We start from the raw sequence: 20,848 nt of genomic DNA, 5'->3' as shown, positions 1-20,848 counted from the left end.
ACCACTCTACCCATACAGTTGTATTGTATTGTAGTTCTAATGGTTTTAACAGTTCCAAGCTTGGTTTTGAATGGTGACAAATCCAACAATCAAAATAAGTAATTTCTATTTAGCTTGATAGACAATTAGGCATATATGGTTTGTACAGTACTGTACATATGGTTCTGAAATTTGTATTAACGTTATCTAGAATAGAAAGCAGAAACAGATACACTGATGTTATAATTAGCATATGTTTTGGACTTTTAAAATGAAATAATTGACCCTCTATACTTTATTACCATCTACTTCAGATTTTTCCACAACCATTATGCCGTGGTCTACAGGGAGTCCAGACTGTGCTGAAAGCAAAGGTAAAAGTTTATGTTTTTTTATACTGTATATCTCAATAATGTAAAAGTTTACAGTTTGCTTGTGAAAATTGATTTACATTCACAAAAAATACCATAACTTAAAGCCTGAGTTTAGGTATTTTTTTGTAAAACCTCAGCACAAGAGACAGTACTTATATTTAATAGGAAGTGTCCCTTGTTGAAAGTTGAGAGTTGAAAGCTAAATGAAAGCTAAAGACTGTGCCCCCCCCCCCCCCCCCATACCCCCTACAACTCCCGGTGCTGTGGAGCCTAATATAAGAACTGCACCTGTATCAGTAGTACTGAATACAGTATGTCCACACTTTTCACCCATTACCCCTGTTCATAGAAGCTGCACTATACTGTAGCTTCTATAAGTAATAAGAACTCAATGAATGGAGGAGGTAGACCTTTTATTCATTAGACCCTCCTCCATTTATAGCTTACTTTTCATTAATGGAAGCTATAGTACAGCTTCTATAAATGGACGAGTTGGGCAGAAAGGGCGGGCATAGTTGGCACACTTGACGAGTGTCTGTGACAGGTTCAGCACTCCTATTAACTCCTGCAGCATAAAAAGAATACAGCTTTGTGGTGGTCAGATGGCTTTAGGTTTTAACTAGGATAGCCGGCATCAGCACAAGAGACACTTCTCAATAAATGTAGGTATCATCCCTTTTCAGTTTTTTTTTTTTTTTAATTTCCTAAACATAGGCTTTAAATTTCCATGATCAAGTTGCATGAGATAATTATTCAATACTCAATAAGTTGTATAATTTAATCTCCACACAGTTAAATTTCATGTGATGTAATTGTCCAAACTTAGTAGTATTATAGGCTTGTATTTTTAGGTTTGGATATGACATGTGCTCATTCAATTTTTGAAGATTACAATGGAAGTTTATCACGAATGAGGTTTTTTTAATGGAGCTTTGCAAAGAAAGCCAGTAGTGGAAAACGTTCTCTGCCTCGTGCAGTTGAGCCCTTGAGCAGCTATTGGATCTGAGAGTCCGTCTTTAATAGAGTTCTAAAAGGTGAGGAGATGAGTGCAGGGGGTATGACAGTGGGCAGTAGGTTCAGGAGAGATTTACAGAGGGTATGACATGGGGCAGTATGTTCAGAAGAGGCATGCCAGAGAGTGTGACAGGGTAAGTATGTGCTGGAGAGGATTGCTGAGGGTATGACACTTGGCAGTATATGAAGGAGAGGAGTGTGGAGGATATGAAAGTGAGCGGTATTTGTAGGAAAGGAGTGTAGAGGGCATAATAGTAGGCACTATTTGGAGGACAACAATGTGAAGGGTGTGACAGTGGGCATTTTTTGGAGGAAAGGCATGTGGAGAGTATGACAGTGGGCAGTATTTGGAGAGAGCAGTGTGGAAGGTATGACCATCGGCAGTATTGGAAGTGAGAAATGCAGAAGGTATAAAAGTGTGTAGTATGTGCAGGGCAAGCGTTTCGTTGGTATAAACAAGGTAAACAAAAATTGTAATTATTACTTTTTTCTATTAATGTTGAGAGGTACTCTTTATGGTGTCTCCAGTGATCTAGTAGGCACCTATTTCCTCTTCTGCATGCTTAAAATAAAGATTGAGGACAAAGTAACCCAGCTGCATCTGAGATGGCTCAGAACACTATTAGCAGGTTATTGAATAATTATGAGCTGAAGGCTTCTTGTTTCATCAATTAGCTTTACTTTTATGGAGAAATACATTACAATACATTTTATCATCTTGGAACAGGAAGAGAACACAAACAAGTGCATATAACACAATAAGGATGGTATTTCCTCTGATTACCTTACCATAGATAACACACTATTATACTACAGCGCCAAGGGGAGGTTAGAGAATTGACTAGTGTGGAATTACTGCCAACATCCTAATAAACATTATAAAGAGAACATGCATCAAATGCATTGGAAGATGCCCCCTTGGACTTTGATGGCAGAAGTAAGATATAAGAAATCAAGATAAATAAAAGAAGGGCACAAAAGTGCCAACTTTATTTAATACAAAAATGGTAGAAAATATCTAAATATTATATCACATAAAGACACAGTGATTTAAAATGTATTGCAATAATGCATCAATGAATAAACATTAACAAGAATTAATTATAACATATTGACCCAAACTAAAAGTCAAAAGATCACTGGCCAGACTGAGAAGAGGTTGGCCAGCTGAATTCTCTAGACATATAAACCCGACATGTTTCGTAAATTATTTGTGCAATGGTATGCATATTCCTTCTTCAGGGGTAGTTATAGAGTGGGTAATTATGTTCTTGTCTGCAACATAAATATAGGCATATGATAATGTTTGCATGACAACATCCAATAAATATTGATACTGTCGATACTACAGCGCCACCTGCTAGATAGATAGGTATAATGCATATACACAGTCAAGGTATGTAAGCCGATTGCTGTTGTTCTTCCAACACCCCTTCTCAACAGCATGTGCTTTGTCAAACTATATTCAGCATCTTCTGGAAATAACTATGACGTTCCTTTAATAAAGGCTTGGTAAATGTGCATTGGCAGTCATCTCCTCTGACGAGCAATATTGAGTGTCAATACACCTTGCTCTTGATTGTCCCTCAGTAGGTGATACTTGACGTCAATGTGTTTGGACCTAGGATTGACCCTTTCTGATTGTGTAAGCTTATTACAACCCTGATTGTCTTCAAAAATGGGAATTGGTTTTGACATGCCTATCCCAATGTCCACAAAAAGATGACAAATACATATCGCTTCTTGGCAAGCATGTGCTGTTGTAATGTACTCTGTTTCAGTTGAAGATAGAGTGACAGTTGCTTGCTTTCGACTAGACCAAATTATGGTTCCTTCTTGTAGATTTGCGATCTGTACAGTCCCCGGCCCAATCAGCATCCACATATACGACCAGTTTTGATGATGTTGCTTGTAATTGTAACTTCATCTGAATTCCTTTGAAGTATTGCATTACTCTTTTGATTGCATTCCAGTCACGCTGACAGGGAGCTAAAACTTTCCTGCATAGTATGCCCACTGCTGCGGCTATGTCTGGTCTTATCACAGTGGCAACATACAGCAGCTTACCAATTGCTCTGCGATACCTGTCATTGTTGGGTAGCACGTTTTCTGCTTCATTGCTCTTTTGATAGCCTGGTTCCATAGGAGTTTTCACTTCCTTTGCATCTTGCATATGGAATTGTTCCAAGATTTAAAAGATTTTCTGAGATTGGTTGAAAAGATAACTTACATCTTCTTCTAACTCTATTTGGATTCCCAGATAGTAGCTAATGTTTCCAAGTTCTTTGATTTAAATTGTTTCTTTCAGCTTGTGAACTATCTGATTGTAATACCCTTCTTGTTCAAAACAGGTTAGAATGTCATCAACAAATATTATCATTATTATTATTATTATACAGAATTTATATATCGCCAACAGTTTGCGCAGCGCTTTACAACATCGGGGAAGATGGTACAATTACAATACAATACAGGAGGAATCAGAGGGCCCTGCTCGTTAGAGCTTACAATCTAGAAGGGAGGGTCAAGTGGAACAAAGGGTAGTAGCTGTGGGGGATGATCAGATGGACAAAATTAAAATACAGTTGTTAGTTGTGGGTAGGATAGGCTTCTCTGAAGAGAAGGTTTTTCAGGGATTGTCTAAAAGCTAATAGAGTAGGAGATAAGCGGACAGATTGGGGTAAGGCGTTCTATAGGCTTGGAGAGGCTCTGGAAAAGTCCTGGAGGCGAGCGTGGGAGGAGGTGATGAGAGAGCTAGAGAGCAGGAGGTCTTGCGAAGAACAAAGAGAATGATTAGGTTGGTATTTTGAGACTAGATCAGTGATGTAGCTGGAGGCAGAGTTGTGGATGGCTTTGTAGGTAGTCGTTAGTATTTTGAACTTAACACCACAAAAACACACAACACAAGGAAACAAATAAATATGCATCAACAATGAATAGTCAGTGTCATCATATATAACATCACTATCTGATAAATGGGTAAATCCTGATATAGACAACAGTTGTATTAAGTCAATGATAATATATTCAATAAGGATCAGTTGGTATCTGCAGTTCAGAGAATTGTTCTTAAAGTGTTTTGTGATGCAGCTGTTGGCTTAGAGTAAGGATATGGTCTATAGACACTTGTATAATTGTTTTGCTCTATAGCACCTTCAAGGACCTTGAATCAAATCCTAAGTTCATATTTAAACAGTTTTGTAGTTTGTATTAAAAGGCTTATAAGACAGTTAACCTCCATTTAGGTGTTATCTGTTTTGTTGAGTTGTAGCTTGGGTTTACGATGACCAGGCAGTCATTTAAGCCTGTTCCATCTGAATTGCTCTGGTCATTATTGGACTAAGGATGTCGGGGTTTTATTTACTAAAGGCAGGGCTTTTTTCTGCCGGAACGCACCGGAACTACGTTCTGGAACCTTTGGCAATTGGCAGCCTTCTCCTCTCCTCTCCAGCCTGTCATTTAATACTGAAGCCAGTAGAGGAAATTTTCTGCACAACGCACTTCCTCTACTGGCTTCTCTGTGCTAGCACTGCTGCCCTCAATCACTGGTAAGTGCTTAAGGTCCCAACCTTTAGTTGCTGCAGTGATTTGGGAGGAAGCTTCCATCCCTGCCTGCTTGCCACCGCTACTCGGACTTTGTAGCACGGAGCTGAAGAGCCCTGAAACACCAATCCTCAGCTCTGTGCTACAGTAGGGGGAGCTCTCCGATCCACTGTAGTGTGCTGGAAAAAAAACCTGCACATACCATGGAGAGCGGTGATGGCAAAAGAGGTAAGGGACCTGTCACTGTGAAAACAAGGGAGAGCGTTTGCAGAGACTAAGTTCATTCAGAGAGGAGGGCACTGTGAAAGTGTGTGGGGAAGGGGGAATATGTGCAGAGAGGTAAAGTTTGTATGTGTGTTTAGCAGAGGGGAGAGCATTGTACACAGAGGAGAGCTTGAGGGAATTTGTGCAGAGAGGAAACCTGGGAAAGTGTGTGTGAGGGGGATGAGAGGGGAGCTGGGGGGATTTGTGATGAGAGGGGAGCTGGGGGGATTTGTGATAAGAGGGGAGCTGGGGGGATTTGTGATGAGTAGAGAGCTGGGGGGATTTGTGATGAGAGGGGGGCTGGGGGATTTGTACAGAGAGGGGAGCTGGGTGGATTTGCAATGAGAGGGAAGCTGGGGGGATTTGTGATGAGAGGAGAGCTGGGGGGATTTGTGATGAGAGGGCAGCTGGGGGGATTTGTACAGAGAGGCTAGCTGGGGGGATTTGTGATGAGAGGGGAGCTGGGGGGATTTGTGATGAGAGGGGAGCTGGGGGGATTTGTATAGAGAGGGTAGCTGGGGGGATTTGTACAGAGAGGGGAGCTGGGGGGTTTGTACAGAGAGGGGAGCTGGGGGGATTTGTACAGAGAGGGGAGCTGGGGGTGGGGGATTTGGCTTATGTGATACACAGTTCTAAACCTTAACTCATTACAATTTTTTGGTGCTCCTGTAATTCTCTCCTCTAAGGAAGGTGTGGCTGGTGGTAGGGTTTGGGTGTGGTTGGGGTGGAGTTTGGGCATGGTTGGGGCGGAGAGTTGGACAGAGAGGATGAGTTCCTGCACCTATTCTCTGAGAAAAAAAAGCCCTGACTAAAGGCAAATAGACTGTTCACTTTGCAAGGGAAATTACACTTTGTGTGGAATTTCCCTAGAGATTAGAAAATGAGGGTAAACTCTGCTGACTTCCATCATCTATTATTCTGCAAGCAAAGATGATATTTTTTTATGTTCCTTGCATGTGATTGGGTATACTTGGCAAAAAGAAACTTTTCACTATGCTCTGGGGAAAATTCCCAAGTAAGAGGCAATGTCCCTTGCAAAGTGATTACTCTAATGCTGCGTACACACGATCGGGATTTTGGTTGAAAAAAGATATGATGGCTTTTCCGACGGAATTCCACTCAAGCTTGCCTTGCATACACATGGTCACACAAAAGTTCGCTGAACTTTTGACTGTCAAGAATGCGGTGACGTACAACACTACGACAAGAAAATGAAGTTCAATGCTTCCGACCATGCGTCAAATTGTTTCCAAGCATGCGTAGGAATTTTGCGCATCAAAATTGCTACAGATGATCGCATTTTCAGATAGGAACTTTTTCCGACTGAAAATTTGAGAACATGCTCCCAATCTTTTGTTGGCTGGAATTCGGCCAGCAAAAGATTGATGGAGCATACACATGGTCACATTTTCCGACCAAAAGCTCTCATCGGTCTTTTGCTGACCGAATTTCCGATCGTGTGTACGCGGCATTAGTACTTCAACCCCAGAGTGCCAATTTTTGGTTAGTATGTTATTTGGCTATATGGTACATGGAACATAAAATATGTTGTTATAGTTGATACCACACAAGCAGTCCTCACATTTCCACTGTATCTACAACTATACTCATTCTTTACTATAACAAATTAGGAGCAAACTGTTTGACATACTGTACATCTCTCTGTTCTGTATTAGGTGCCCAGTGACATGCTTTGTTTCCCAGTGTCCAACAGGTTTTGCATTAGACAACTGACAATATCAGGTGTCTTGTGTTGATGTCTGGAAGGAAGCTAATTGAAAAGGTTTCTAAGTGATAATTTCCATTTTATCTATCAACTTCAGAGTTTCCACTGACTGCTGAACTTTGCTGAGTAGGGATGAGCTTTGAGTTCGAGTCGAACTCATGTTCGACTCGAACATCGGCTGTTCGCCAGTTCGCCGAACAGCGAACAATTTGGGGTGTTCGCGGCAAATTCGAAAGCCGCGGAACACCCTTTAAAAGTCTATGAGAGGAATCAAAAGTGCTAATTTTAAAGGCTTATATGCATGGTATTGTCATAAAAAGTGTTTGGGGACCTGGGTCCTGCCCCAGGGGACATGGATCCATCTAAAAAAAAAGTTTTAAAAACAGCCATTTTTTTGGGAGCAGTGATTTTAATAATGCTTAAAGTGAAACAATAAAAGTGTAATATTCCTTTAAATTTCATACCTGGGGGGTGCCTATAGTATGCCTGTAAAGGGGCGCATGTTTCCCGTGTTTAGAACAGTCTGACAGCAAAATGACATTTCAAAGGAAAAAAAGTCATTTAAAACTACTCGCGGGTATTAATGAATTGCTGGTCTGACAATACACATAAAAGTTCATTGACAAAAACGGCATGGGAATTCCCCACAGGGGAACCCCACACCAAAATTTAAAAAAAAATGATGTGGGGGGGTCACCCTAAATTTCATACCAGGCCCTTCAGGTCTGGTATGGTTATTAAGGGAAACCCCGGCCAAAATTTTAAAAAAAATAGCGTAGGGTCCCCCTCAAAATCTATACCAGGTCTGGTATGGATTTTAAGGGGAACCCCGTGCCCAAATTTTAAAAAAATGGCGTGGGGTCTCCCCAAAAATCTATACCAGACCCTTATGCGAGCATGCAACCTGGCAGGATGCAGGAAAAGAAGGGGGGACGAGAGAGCACCCCCCCTCCTGAACTATACCAGGCCACCTGCCCTCAACATTGGGAGGGTGCTTTGGGGTAGCCCCCCAAAACACCTTGTCCCCATGTTGATGGGGACAAGGGCCTCATCACCACAACCCTTGCCCGGTAGTTGTGGGAGTCTGCGGGGCGGGGGGCTTATCGGAATCTGGAAGCCCCCTTTAACAAGTGACCCCCAGATCCCGGCCCTCCCCCTGTGTGAAATGGTAAGGGGGTACAAAAGTACCCCTACCATTTCACAAAAAAGTGTCAAAAATTATAAAAAATGACAAGAGACAGTTCTTGACAATCCCTTTATTTAAATGCTTCTTCTATCTTCTAACTTCTATGTTCCTTTGGTTTCTTCCTCCATCTTCTTCTTCTTCTGGTTCTTCTGGTTCTTCCTCCGGTGTTCTCGTCCGGCATCTTCTTCCGCGGTGTCTTCTTCCCTTCTTCTCCTCGGGCTGCTCCGCATCCATGATGGCATGGAGGGAGGCTCCTGCTGTGTGACGCTTCTCCTCTTCTGACGGTCCTTAAATAACGGGGGCAGGGCCACCTGGTGACCCCACCCCCCTCTGACACACGGGGACTTGACGGGGACTTCCCTGTGGCATTCCCTGTGATGTCAGAGGGGGGCGGGGTCACCCGTTACGTAACCCCGCCCCCTTCTGACATCACGGGGAATGCCACAGTTAAGTCCCGTCATGTCCCCGTGCGCCAGAGGGGGGCGGGGTCACCGGGTGACTCCGCCCCCGTTATTTAAAAACCGTCAGAAGAGGAGAAGTGTCACACAGCGGGAGCCTCCCTCCATGCCATCATGGATGCGGAGCAGCCCGAGGAGAAGAAGGAAAGAAGACACTGTGGAGGAAGATGCCGGACTAGAACACTGGAGGAAGAACCAGAAGAACCAGAAGAAGAAGAAGATGGAGGAAGAAACTGAAGAAAGATAGTAGATAGAAGATAGAAGATAGAAGAAAGAAGAAAGAAGAAGCATTTAAATAATTGTCAAAAACTGTCTCTTGTCATTTTTAACATTTTTGACAGTTTTTTGTGAAATGGTAGGGGTACTTTTGTACCCCCTTACCATTTCACACAGGGGGGAGGGCCGGAATCTGGGGGTCCCCTTGTTAAAGGGGCTTCCAGATTCCGATAAGCCCCCCACCCGCAGACCCCCACAACCACCGGGCAAGGGTTGTGGGGATGAGGCCCTTGTCCCCATCAACATGGGGACAAGGTGTTTTGGGGGGCTACCCCAAAGCACCCTCCCACTGTTGAGGGCATGTGGCCTGGTATGGTTCAGGACGGGGGGGTGCTCTCTCGTCCCGCCCTCTTTTCCTGCGGCCTGCCAGGTTGCGTGCTCGGATAAGGGCCTGGTGTGGATTTTTGGGGGACCCACACGCCATTTTTTTTTTAATTTTGGCGCGGGGTTCCCCTTAAAATCCATACCAGACCTGAAGGGTCTGGTATAGATTTTGAGGGGGGCCCCACGCCATTTTTTTTTTAAATTTTGGTTCGGGGTTCCCCTGTGGGGAATTCCCATGCCGTTTTTATCAATGAACTTTTATGTGTATTGTCGGACCGGCAATTCATTAATAGCCGCGAGTAGTTTTAAATGACTTTTTTTCCTTTGAAATGTCATTTTGCTGTCAGACTGTTCTAAACACGGGAAACATGCGTCCCTTTACAAGCATACCATAGACACCCCCCAGGTACGAAATTTAAAGGAATATTACACTTTTATTGTTTCACTTTAAGCATTATTAAAATCACTGCTCCTGAAAAAACGGCCGTTTTTAAAACTTTTGTTTGCATTGATCCATGTTCCCTGGGGCAGGACCCAGGTCCCCAAACACTTTTTATGACAATAACTTGCATATAAGCCTTTAAAATTAGCATTTTTGATTATTCATGTTCGTGTCCCATAGACTTTAATGGTGTTTGCGGGTTCGAACAAATTTTTTGCCTGTTCGCAAGTTCTGGTGCGAACCGAACAGGGGGGTATTCGGCTCATCCCTATTGCTGAGTGCTCTTAATACAGAGTTTATATAACAGTTTGAGTCCATACCAGCAGTTTCTATATATTTTAAGCCCTCATGAAAGGGAATAGGTGGTTCCTGAAATGCTTTGGGCTGTAGCACCTATTTTTCATTTGAAATAATACCTCATTTTGGACTTGGTGTGGCATTTCGATCCTCACTCAAATATTATTTCTTCTGAGGTTACTGTGGCAGTTCCTCAGTTCACAGGAGCAGACCACCTAGGTGCCCAATGGGATACCACCAATATGGTTTTGGAATCATCTTTTTTATCTCATATAGTACCTCATTCTTTGCAATTCAGTCTTTACAATCCCAGATTTTAACATTTATTATACTAAACTGATTAAGATGACCATTTCTTTCAGGATCTTTAGGATCTTCTCTCACCTATCTTGTGGACACAACTGGATCAATGTCGGATGATATGTATCAACTGAAGTTGGTGAATAATTGGCTTCTAGATCGTATAATTGCAAGATTCCCCTGTGGTAGCAGACAATACACTATGGTGGAATACAACGACCCATGTAAGAACCATTTTAAAACATAAAGCTTTTTTTTTTCAAAAAATGTAAGTGATACTTTTCAACAAGCTCAGGTCAACAGCATCCAGTAATAACAAAATATATATAATTTTTTAAATGAAATGCTTCTTGAAAGAAATGTTCCTCTCCACTCAGACCTAAACATTTAATGGAAATACCCAGCAAATAGATTGCAGGTCAAGGATTGACAACTCTTCCCATCAAAATCTCTCTACACTCCGATTATAATAACCCATTATACATTGCATTTATCTTGAAAGCACAGTTAGATGTTGAACTGCTGGCATAAAATATGTCATTTAAATGTATTTCTTTATAACCCCAAGGGATATAAATTCACTCTGTATGCACTCAGACGAATCAATGCTGCATCCACCTAGGTGAGTATCGTTTTTTTAATTTGGATCCCAGCCAAGTCCAACCTGGTGTACGGGATGCCAGCTGTCAGTAGACAGCTAACATTCCTCTCTCCACTCATGAGAACAGAGCCTGCACAGGATAGCCTTTTTCTTGATCTCTGCTGACATGGGGGAAGATGGATGAGGAATCTGCAGAATGCAGCTCAGTCTGTAATGTTCTGTGCACAGACTCGTCATAGAACACGTAGCAGATCATTCCTAATTACCAAAGCAACATATGCCTCTTATGTTATTTTGGAGTAGCATTTGCTCCATTTTTTAAGTTTAGAAAAGTGATAATAGCATTATGTTTGCACCACTCTTTGTTAGATGCTTCATTGCTTTTTCAAACCTAGATGTTACCTTTAAAATGTAGCAATGACAACATCACTGGGTTGTACATAGCCTGTGCAGGGAGCAGAACAGTGTAGAATCTCCACCCACTATAGGCTGCCTGCAGAAAGCTACAGGAGGAGGTGGATACAAGACCAGTCATCCTGCACAAAAACAGAGAGCAGCAGGGACTGGTCTCGATAACAGGAAGCTTTTTTGGAAAGGAGAGTTACACACTGAATTACTGCACAGATCTGGAAATACACGCACACCACGATTCAAGTAAGAATACACAAGGCTTTTATACATATAGAACTGGAGAAATGAGTCCAAACAGCACAGAATGAGCTGGACTTACTAAAGTAGTAGAGAATGTTCAGTGAAGCTGTGTTTACTTTGAATAAACAATCACACTGGGAAACAAAAAAATATCAAAATTTTCCTTGCATACTAATTGATGATTATTTTAACATTTTCTACTCCTACTGTATAGTAAATCAATCCAGATGAATGGGAAGGCACTGCAGTCCAAGTAAATTCATTCTAATAGCTGAAGGTGGTCTTGCAGTGGGAAGAGTTATATAAAACACTAATTAAAGGCCTTGTTCACATGGGGAATATCAATCGTCCACCCAAGTGAGGACTGTGTTTACACGCAGGGGGGTGCAGAGGTATGATGTGCATCCTCGTAGAGGCAGTCCTATTGGATGTCATATATATATATATATATATATATATATATATATATATATATACATACACACTGTGTGTATATACACACATATATATATATATATATATATATATATACATATATATATATATATATATATATATATATATATATATATATCCCCGGTGTTTCCCTCCCCGGTTAGTGTTACAAGGTCTCAGGTGTGAATGGGGAGCAGGTATGTTAAATTTGGTGTTATCGCTCTCACTCTCTCATACTGGTCACTGGAAGTTCAACATGGCACCTCATGGCGAAGAACTCTCTGAGGATCTGAAAAAAAAATGTTGCTTTACATAAAGATGGCCTAGGTTATAAGAAGATTGGCAAGACCCTGAAACTGAGCTGCAGCATGGGGGCCAAGACTATACAGAGATTTAACAGGACAGGTTCCACTCAGGACAAGCCTCGCCATGGTCGACCAAAGAAGTTGAGTGTATGTGCTCAGCGTCATATACAGAGGTTGTCTTTGGGAAATAGATGTCTGAGCGCTGCCAGCATTGCTGCAGAGGTTGAAGGGGTTGGGGGTCAGCCTGTCTGTGCTCAGATCATACGCTGCACACTGCATCACATTGGTCTACATGGCTGCTGTCCCAGAAGGAAGTCTCTTCTAAAGATGATGCATAAGAAAGTCCCTAAACAGTTTGCTGAAGACAAGCAGACTAAGGACATGGATTGCTGGAACTATGTCCTGTGGTTTGATGAGACCAAGATAAACTTATTTGGTTCAGATGGTGTCAAGCATGTGTGGCGGCAACCAGGTGAGGAGTAAAAGACAAGTGTGTCTTGCCTACAGTCAAGCAGGGTGGTGGGAGTGTCATGGTCTGGGGCTGCATGAGTGCTACTGGCACTGGGGTGCTTTGAGTTAATTGAGAGAACCATGAATGCCAACATGTATTGTGACATACTAAAGCCAAGCATGATCCCCTCCCTTCAGAGAATGGGCTGCAGGGCAGTATTCCAACATGATAATGACCCAAAACACACCTCCAAGACAACCACTGCCTTGCTAAGGAAGCTGAGGGTAAAGGTGATAGACTGACCAAGCATGTCTCCAGACCTAAACCTTATTGAGCATCTGTGGGGCATCCTCAAATGGAAGGTGGAGGAGCGCAAGGTCTCTAACATCCACCAGCTACGTAATGTTGTCATGGAAGAGTGGAAGAGGACTCCAGTGGCCACCTGTGAAGTTCTGGTGAGCTCCATGGCCAAGAGGATTAGAGTAGTGCCAGAAAATAATGGTGGCCACACAAAATATTGACACTTTGGGCCCAATTTGGACATTTTCACTTAGGGGTGTACTCACTTTTGTTGCCAGCGGTTTAGACATTAATGGTGTGTGTTGAGTTATTTAGAGGGGACAGCAAATTTACACTGTTATACAAGCTGTACACTCACTACTTTACATTATTGCAAAGTGTTATTTCTTCAGTGTTGACACATGAAAAGATATAATAAAATATTTACAAACATGTGAGGGGTGTACACTCACTTTTGCACTTTTGTGAGATACAGTATATATATATATATATATATATATATATATATATATATATATATAATTATGTGTGATTGTATTCATATATATATATATATATATATATATATATATATATAAATATATGTGACTAATAATTATTATTATTAGTCTTACTATGGAAACAGGAGTACACCTATTCAATGCAGAACTCCATCAATCCAACCAAATTCTCCCACAGCAACTTTTTATCATGGCAAGCATAGAGGCATTTTTCCCATCCAGCATATATATCCAATCTATATTATGCACCTTTAGTACTTAATTTAGGATTTCCAGCAATAAAACAATGGGTCACTCATTGTCTATACATGTACGATATAGCACTTAATAGGAGTAGCAATGCTCCCATATATCATTGACCAACACAGTCCAACTAGAAACCGTCCATACAATAAAATCCACTGTTTTCCACTGTACTTCTCTGGTCTTCTCCACTGTGGATCTCGTATGAAGTTATTCCTTATTCAGTAGTACATAAAGCAAGACAATCCCAGGAGTAGATCATTGTGCAGTAATTTATTAAAAACGGTTAAATGTATAAAAAAAATGGTACTCACATTGTGTGCTTGTCTGTGAGACACCAACACATACAGCTCAGCTCAATCAGGTGCAACAGCGCACTCCCCGGTTTGCTTTCCAAATAGGCGGAAGCTGGATGAACGTGAAACCAAGTATGGCGAGGTGGCTCAGTTTCTATACATTTTGCGTGTAACGTGTCCTCAGGAATAGGGATGGGCCGAACGGACCCCTGTTTGGTTCACACCAGAACTTTCGAACACCGCAAACGTCATAAATCAAAAGTGCCCATTTTGAAGGCAATGGTGTTGTCTGATAATGGCTCAAGTGGCAATGGCAGCAAGTAATTGGGCATACAATGGTTATAGGGGTCCGGGTCTTTCCTTGGGGGACATGTATCAATAAAATAAAAGTTTGTGAAAAACGTCATTTTTAAATGAGCAGTGATTTTTTGATTTTTAAAGTGAAAGCATAAAAATGAAAAATTCCTTCCAATATAGTGCCTGGGGGATCCCCTTAGTCTACCTGTAAAGTGGCAGATCTGTACCATGTCTATAATCTGCTGCAGTAATAATTGCATTTATAAAGCCAAAAAAATGAAACTTTCCCTACAAGCTGCCTTTATTTTGTTCAGCAATAACTGGGGAGCCAGTGTGCATGATGAGGTCACAATGATGTAGTGCACTGGGAACAAGATTAGAGATTTTTTAGATACATTTGACTTTGGATAGAAGTAAAAAAAAATGGTCTTTGGGTGTCGGTGGCGCCTTACAACCGTAACCCTATAGAGGTAATGTTGATGAAAGCAAGAATTGGCCTTGCTGTAAAAAATTGCAATGATATGCACCTGTCAAACAGATGCAGAAAAATTGGTCTTTGGGTGTTGGTGGCGCCTTCCCACTGTAACCCTATAGAAGTACTCCTGATGAAAGCAAGAATTGGCCTTGCTGTAAAAAATTGCAATGATATGCACGTGTTAAACAGGTGCAGAAAAATAATTCTTTGGGTGTTAATTGTGCCCATAAAACCTATACCAATAACATTCTTCCAGATGAAATGATTGCACACCCTCAAAGCTAGGCAGCCTCGAAGTCCTGCAGAGATTCCACATCCCAAAAAGACTTAATCAGTGACATTGGCATCAGGGGCTTCATAGCTGGTAATCCAGGACTGATTCATTTTTATAAAAGTCAAACGGTCCACTGAGTCTGTGGACAGATGCGTTCTATGATCAGTAACAAAACCTCCTGCAGCACTGAATGCCCATTCTGAAAGCATGCTAGATGCAGGGGAGCCCAACAGCTCAATACCATACTGGGCAAGTTCTGGCCAGTGGTCTATTCTCATGACCCAGTAAGTCAGTGTATCGTCAGCTGGAAAGCTCTCCATTCCTGCTAGGCTCCGAGCTAATCGTCCACCATGTGATGCAGATGCTGCCGATGGGATGTGGAAGCTGACAGCCCTGGGCGGTGAGGACTAAAAAAATTCCGAAATGTCTCACTTAGGTGGATGCCTTCTCCAATGCTCCTCTCTTGACCAACAGAAGACTCAAAACTACGTTTTCCATGACACTGTAACCTACTGGAGTCAGGAAAAACATTAAATAAAATCCTCTTTAACGTGTCCTCAGATTTTATCTTCTGCACTCTCTGTGGGGAAGGGATGAGTTCTGAGACCTTCCACTTATAACGGTGGTCAAGGAGGGTTGCCAAACAGTAATCAGCCTTCTCCTTTATGCCACGTATTCTTGATTCCTTTCGCAGGCTTTGAAGCATGAGGTTGCCAATGCGCCTCAAATTTGCAGAGGCTTGAGAAGCAGACTCCTCGGGGTCACTCAGGATGACAGCATCTGGAACTTCCTCCTCCCAGCCACGTACTACTCCCAAGGGTCCTGGGGTTGGAAAGCCATTGCTTACAGATTGACGCATGTCTTCCTCTTCTTCGAAGCCTATGAAAGTGCCAGAATCCTCATCCTCCTCCCCTCTCTCCTCCTGTGTATTCTGTGACATATGAATGATGGTGTCTGGATAAAGTGGGCCTTGAGAGGAAAGAAAGTCCTCCTCTTCCTCCTGCCTCTCTGCCTCCAGTGACCTGTCCATAATGCCACACAGAGTCTGCTCCAGCAGGAACACAACAGGGATTGTGTCACTGATGCATGCACTATCACTACTCACCATCATTGTGGCCTCCTCAAATGGTGACAATACAGTGCATGCATCCTTAATGATCAGCCATTGGTGTGGGGAAAAAAAGCAGAGGTGGGCTGAGCCTGTCATTGTGCTGTACTGGCACAAGTACTTGTTGACAGACCTCTGCTGCATGTATAGCTGCTGCAGCATTCCCAAAGTTGAGTTCCACCTGGTGGGCATGTCACAAATCAGGCGGTTTACGGGCAGATGGAATTCCCGCTGAATTTCAGCCAACTGAGCGCTGGCTGTGTATGACTGCCTGAAATGGCTACAGACTCTTCTGGCCTGCTTTAGTACATCTTGTAACCCTGGGTATGTACTTAGGAAATGCTGCACCACCAAACTGAGTACATGTGCCAGGCATGGCACATGTGTCAACTTTCCCAGTCTAAGGGCGTACAGGTGGTTTGAGCCATTATCGGACAGCACCATTCCAGGCTCCAGCTGGCGTGGTGTGAACCACCTCTGGGCCTGTCCCTGCAGAGCTGCAAGAATCTCTGCTCTGGTGTGGTTCCTCTCCCCTAAACACACCAGCTGAAGCACTGCATGGCACCTTTTAGCCTGACTCTGAGAATAACCTTTTGAATGCTTAGGGGGTATCTAATGTTCACAGGACAATTCTGAAGAGGAGGGTATAGAGGTGGCAGAGGCGGAGGAGGAGGGGGTAGAGCTCACAGGTCTGACATCATCACCACCAGCTGTATGGAGATGTGGGGGCACAACAAGCTACAGCACCGAGCCCTGTACTGCATCCTTTCGAGTTGCAAGCAGCGTTACCCAGTGTGCTGTGAATGAAATATATCGTCCCTGCCCATGCTTGCTGGACCATGTGACAGCAGTAAGGTGGATTTTACAGCAGATTGCCTTGCCCAAGGATGTCAGAACATTCCTTTCCACATGATGGTAGAGAGATGGAACGACCTTACGTGACAAGTAGTAGCGACTGGGAACCTGCCATTGTGGTGCAGCACATTGTGCAAATTCACGGAAGAGGACAGAATCCACCCGGCTGAAAGGCAGAAGTTGGAGAGCCAACAGCTTTGACAAGCTTGCATTCAGACATTGGGCATGTGGGTATTTTTTTTCTGCTGCAGCAGATGGGGCAGAGAAATTTGCCAGCTACAGTCTACAGCTGGTGGTGTGCTGGTGGCAGATGTGCTGCTGGACCTGGGACAACCTGTGCTATACCATCAGTCCTGTCAGTGGCCTATAAACTATAACTATATGGTGTTAAACTGGCAGTAATGCATGCAAAACGATATGGTGTTAAGCTGGCAGTAACACACACAAAATGATATGGCGTTAAACTAGCAGTAACGCACACAGAACTGTATGGCATTAAACTGGCAGTAACACACACAAAACGATATGGCGTTAAACTGGCAGTAATGCACGCAGAAGTAAATGGCGTTAAACTGGCATTAACGCACCAAACTGTATGGCATTAAACTGGCAGTAACGCACACAGAACTACAGTGGGGACGGAAAGTATTCAGATCCTCTTACATTTTTCACTCTTTGTTATATTGCAGCCATTTGCTAAAATCATTTAATTTCATTTTTTTCCTCATTAATGTACACACAGCACCCCATATTAACAGAAAAACACAGAATTATTGACATATCACATGGTCCTAAGTATTCAGACCCTTTGCTGTGACACTCATATATTTAACTCAGGTGCTGTCCATTTCTTCTGATCATCCTTGAGATGGTTCTACACCTTCATCTGAGTCCAGCTGTGTTTGATTATACTGATTGCACTTGATTAGGAAAGCCACACACCTGTCTATGTAAGAATTTACAGCTCACAGTGCATGTCAGAGCAAATGAGAATCATGAGGTCAAAGGAACTGCCTGAAGAGCTCAGAGACAGAATTGTGGCAAGGCACAGATCTGGGCAAGGTTACAAAAAAATTTCTGCTGCACTTAAGGTTCCTAAGAGCACAGTGGCCTCCATAATCCTTAAATGGAAGATGTTTGGGACGACCAGAACCCTTCCTAGAGCTGTCCATCCGGCCAAACTGAGCTATCGGGGGAGAAGAGCCTTGGTGAGAGAGGTAAAGAAGAATCCAAAGATCACTGTGGCTGAGCTCCAGAGATGCAATCGGTAGATGGGAGAAAGTTGTAGAAAGTCAACCATCACTGCAGCCCTCCACCAGGCAGGGCTTTATGGCAGAGTGGCCCAATGGAAGCCTCTCCTCAGTGCAAGACACATGAAAGCCCGCATGGAGTTTGCTAAAAAACACTTGAAGGACTCCAAGATGGTGAGAAATAAGATTCTCTGGTCTGATGAGACCAAGATAGAACTTTTTGGCCTTAATTCTAAGTGGTATGTGTGGAGAAAATGAGACACTGCTCATCACCTGTCCAATACAGTCCCAACAGTGAAGCATGGTGGTGGCAGCATCATGCTGTAGGGGTGTTTTTCAGCTGCAGGAATAGGATGACTGGTTGCAATCGAGGGAAAGATGAATGCAGCCAAGTACTGGGATATCCTGCACGAAAACCTTCTTCAGAGTGCTCAGGACCTCAGACTGGGCCGAAGGTTTACCTTCCAACAAGACAATGACCCTAGGTACACAGCTAAAATAAGGAAGGAGTGGCTTCACAACAACTCTGTGACTGTTCTTGAATGGCCCAGCCAGAGCCCTGACTTAAACCCAATTGAGCATCTCTGGAGAGACCTAAAAATGGCTGTCCACCAACGTTTACCATCCAACCTGACAGAACTGGAGAGGATCTGCAAGGAGGAATGGCAGAGGATCCCCAAATCCAGGTGTGAAAAACTTGTTGCATCTTTCTCAAAAAGACTCATGGCTGTATTAGATCAAAAGGGTGCTTCTACTAAATACTGAGCAAAGGGTCTGAATACTTAGGACCATGTGATATTTCAGTTTTTCTTTTTTAATAAATCTGCAAAAATGTCAACAATTCTGTGTTTTTCTGTCAATATGGGGTGCTGTGTGTACATTGAGGAAAAAAATTAACTTAAATGATTTTAGCAAATGACTGCAATATAACAAAGAGTGAAAAATTTAAAGGGGTCTGAATACTTTCCGTCCCCACTGTATATGGCGTTAAAGTGGCAGTAACGCACACAAAACGATATGGCGTTAAACCGGCAGTAACGCACACAATACTATATGGCGGTAAACTGGCAGTAATGCACACAGAAGTAAATGGCGTTAAACTGGCAGTAACGCACAAAACTGTATGGCGTTAAACTGGCAGTAACACTGACAAAACTATATGGCGTTTAACTGGCAGTAACGCACACAGACTGATATAGCGTTAAACTGGCAGTAATGCACACAGAACTATATGGCGTTAAACTGGCAGTAACACACGCAAAACCATATGGCATTAAACTGGCAGTAATGCACACAAAATGAGATGGCGTTAAACTGGCAATAACGTACACAGAACTATATGGCGTTAAACTGGCAGTAATGCACGCAAAACAATATGGCGTTAAACTGACAGTAACACACACAGAAGTAAATGGCGTTAAACTGGCTGTAACGCAATCAAATAGACGGTGTTCAATTGTCACTTCACTGACGCTATTTGAACTGTCCCTACTCTAGCTATACACTAATGTCAAGATTACTGGCACAGTTTCACTATACTACACTGAAACTATCTGAGCTGGATGATTTCCCCTCAAGTCTTGTTCTGGAGACAGCTAGACCTGTGCAATACGTTTTGTTCCGAATTCGTTTTTCGAGGAAATTCAACAAATTTGTTAATGCGGAAATTTCCAAATGATCAAAAACCTGTTTAACAAATTTTTCTGAAAATTCGTAAATTCAGAATTTCGTAAATTCGAAAGTTCGAAAATCCGAAAATCGAAAATCCAAAAATAAGAATGAATATCCGAAAATTCAAAAGAACTAAAATCCAAAAATAAGAATGAAAATCCGAAAATACGAAAACCCAAAAATTTGAATATCCGAAATAATAACTAACACTAACTAACTAATAATAATAACTATTACTAACTATTAAAATTATAGGTATTGGAATTTCCTTTCAAATTTGGCTGTTAGTGAACATAATGAATATGAATTTATTTGAAGTTACGAATTATCCGAAATAGCGAATGCTGAATCAAAACGAACGGAACATAACAAATTAATAATAATAAATATTAATAATAATAAAAACTTTTTATTATTTTTTTTTTATTGTTATTAATTTGTTACGTTCCATTCATTTAGATGCAGCATTCGTTATTTCAGATAATTCATAACCTTGGATAATTTTGTATTCGTTACGTTCATAATCAGCCAAATTTGAAAGGAAATTCCAATAACTATAATTTAATAGTTAGTTATTATTAGTTTGTTATTATTTCAGTTTTTTTAATTTCTGAATTTTCGAATTTACGATTTTACGAATTTTCAAAATTACGAATACCGCATCTAAACAAATGGAATATAACGAATTCAAATTTTTCTGAAGTTATGAATTTTTTCAAAATAACAAATTTCAATCATAACGAATAACCCCAAAAAGAAAAAAAAAAAAAAAAGAAACGAAAAGGAATACATTTTTTTTTTTTCAGCAGTGCACATGTCTAGAGACAACTTAAGTTTTTGGGGTTTCCCCTCCCCTTCTATCTCAGTGACAGTGGTCACCAGGACATTCATAGAAGTTAATCTCCCCAGAGGGGACACAGACAACAATAAAACCTTGACAAAGGCTCTTTGGA

General features: G+C 41.9%; 1 protein-coding gene across 2 annotated transcripts in view; it reads left to right on the top strand.

Annotated features, from left to right (window-relative positions):
* Positions 1-20,848, top strand: part of LOC141139166 (uromodulin-like) — a 135,147-nt gene that overhangs the window by 10,459 nt on the left and 103,840 nt on the right. For both annotated transcript variants that reach the window (XM_073625057.1, XM_073625056.1), the window contains exons 2-3: positions 294-353; positions 10,246-10,407. In XM_073625057.1, the coding sequence (XP_073481158.1) occupies positions 294-353; positions 10,246-10,407 (222 nt within the window). The remainder of the gene's footprint in view (positions 1-293; positions 354-10,245; positions 10,408-20,848) is intronic.

Source organism: Aquarana catesbeiana, linkage group LG04 (genome assembly GCF_042186555.1).
Source record: "Aquarana catesbeiana isolate 2022-GZ linkage group LG04, ASM4218655v1, whole genome shotgun sequence".
In the NCBI taxonomy this organism is placed as follows: domain Eukaryota; kingdom Metazoa; phylum Chordata; class Amphibia; order Anura; family Ranidae; genus Aquarana; species Aquarana catesbeiana.
Note: the sequence above shows the minus strand (reverse complement) of the source record. Positions and strands in the feature narration are given on the sequence as shown.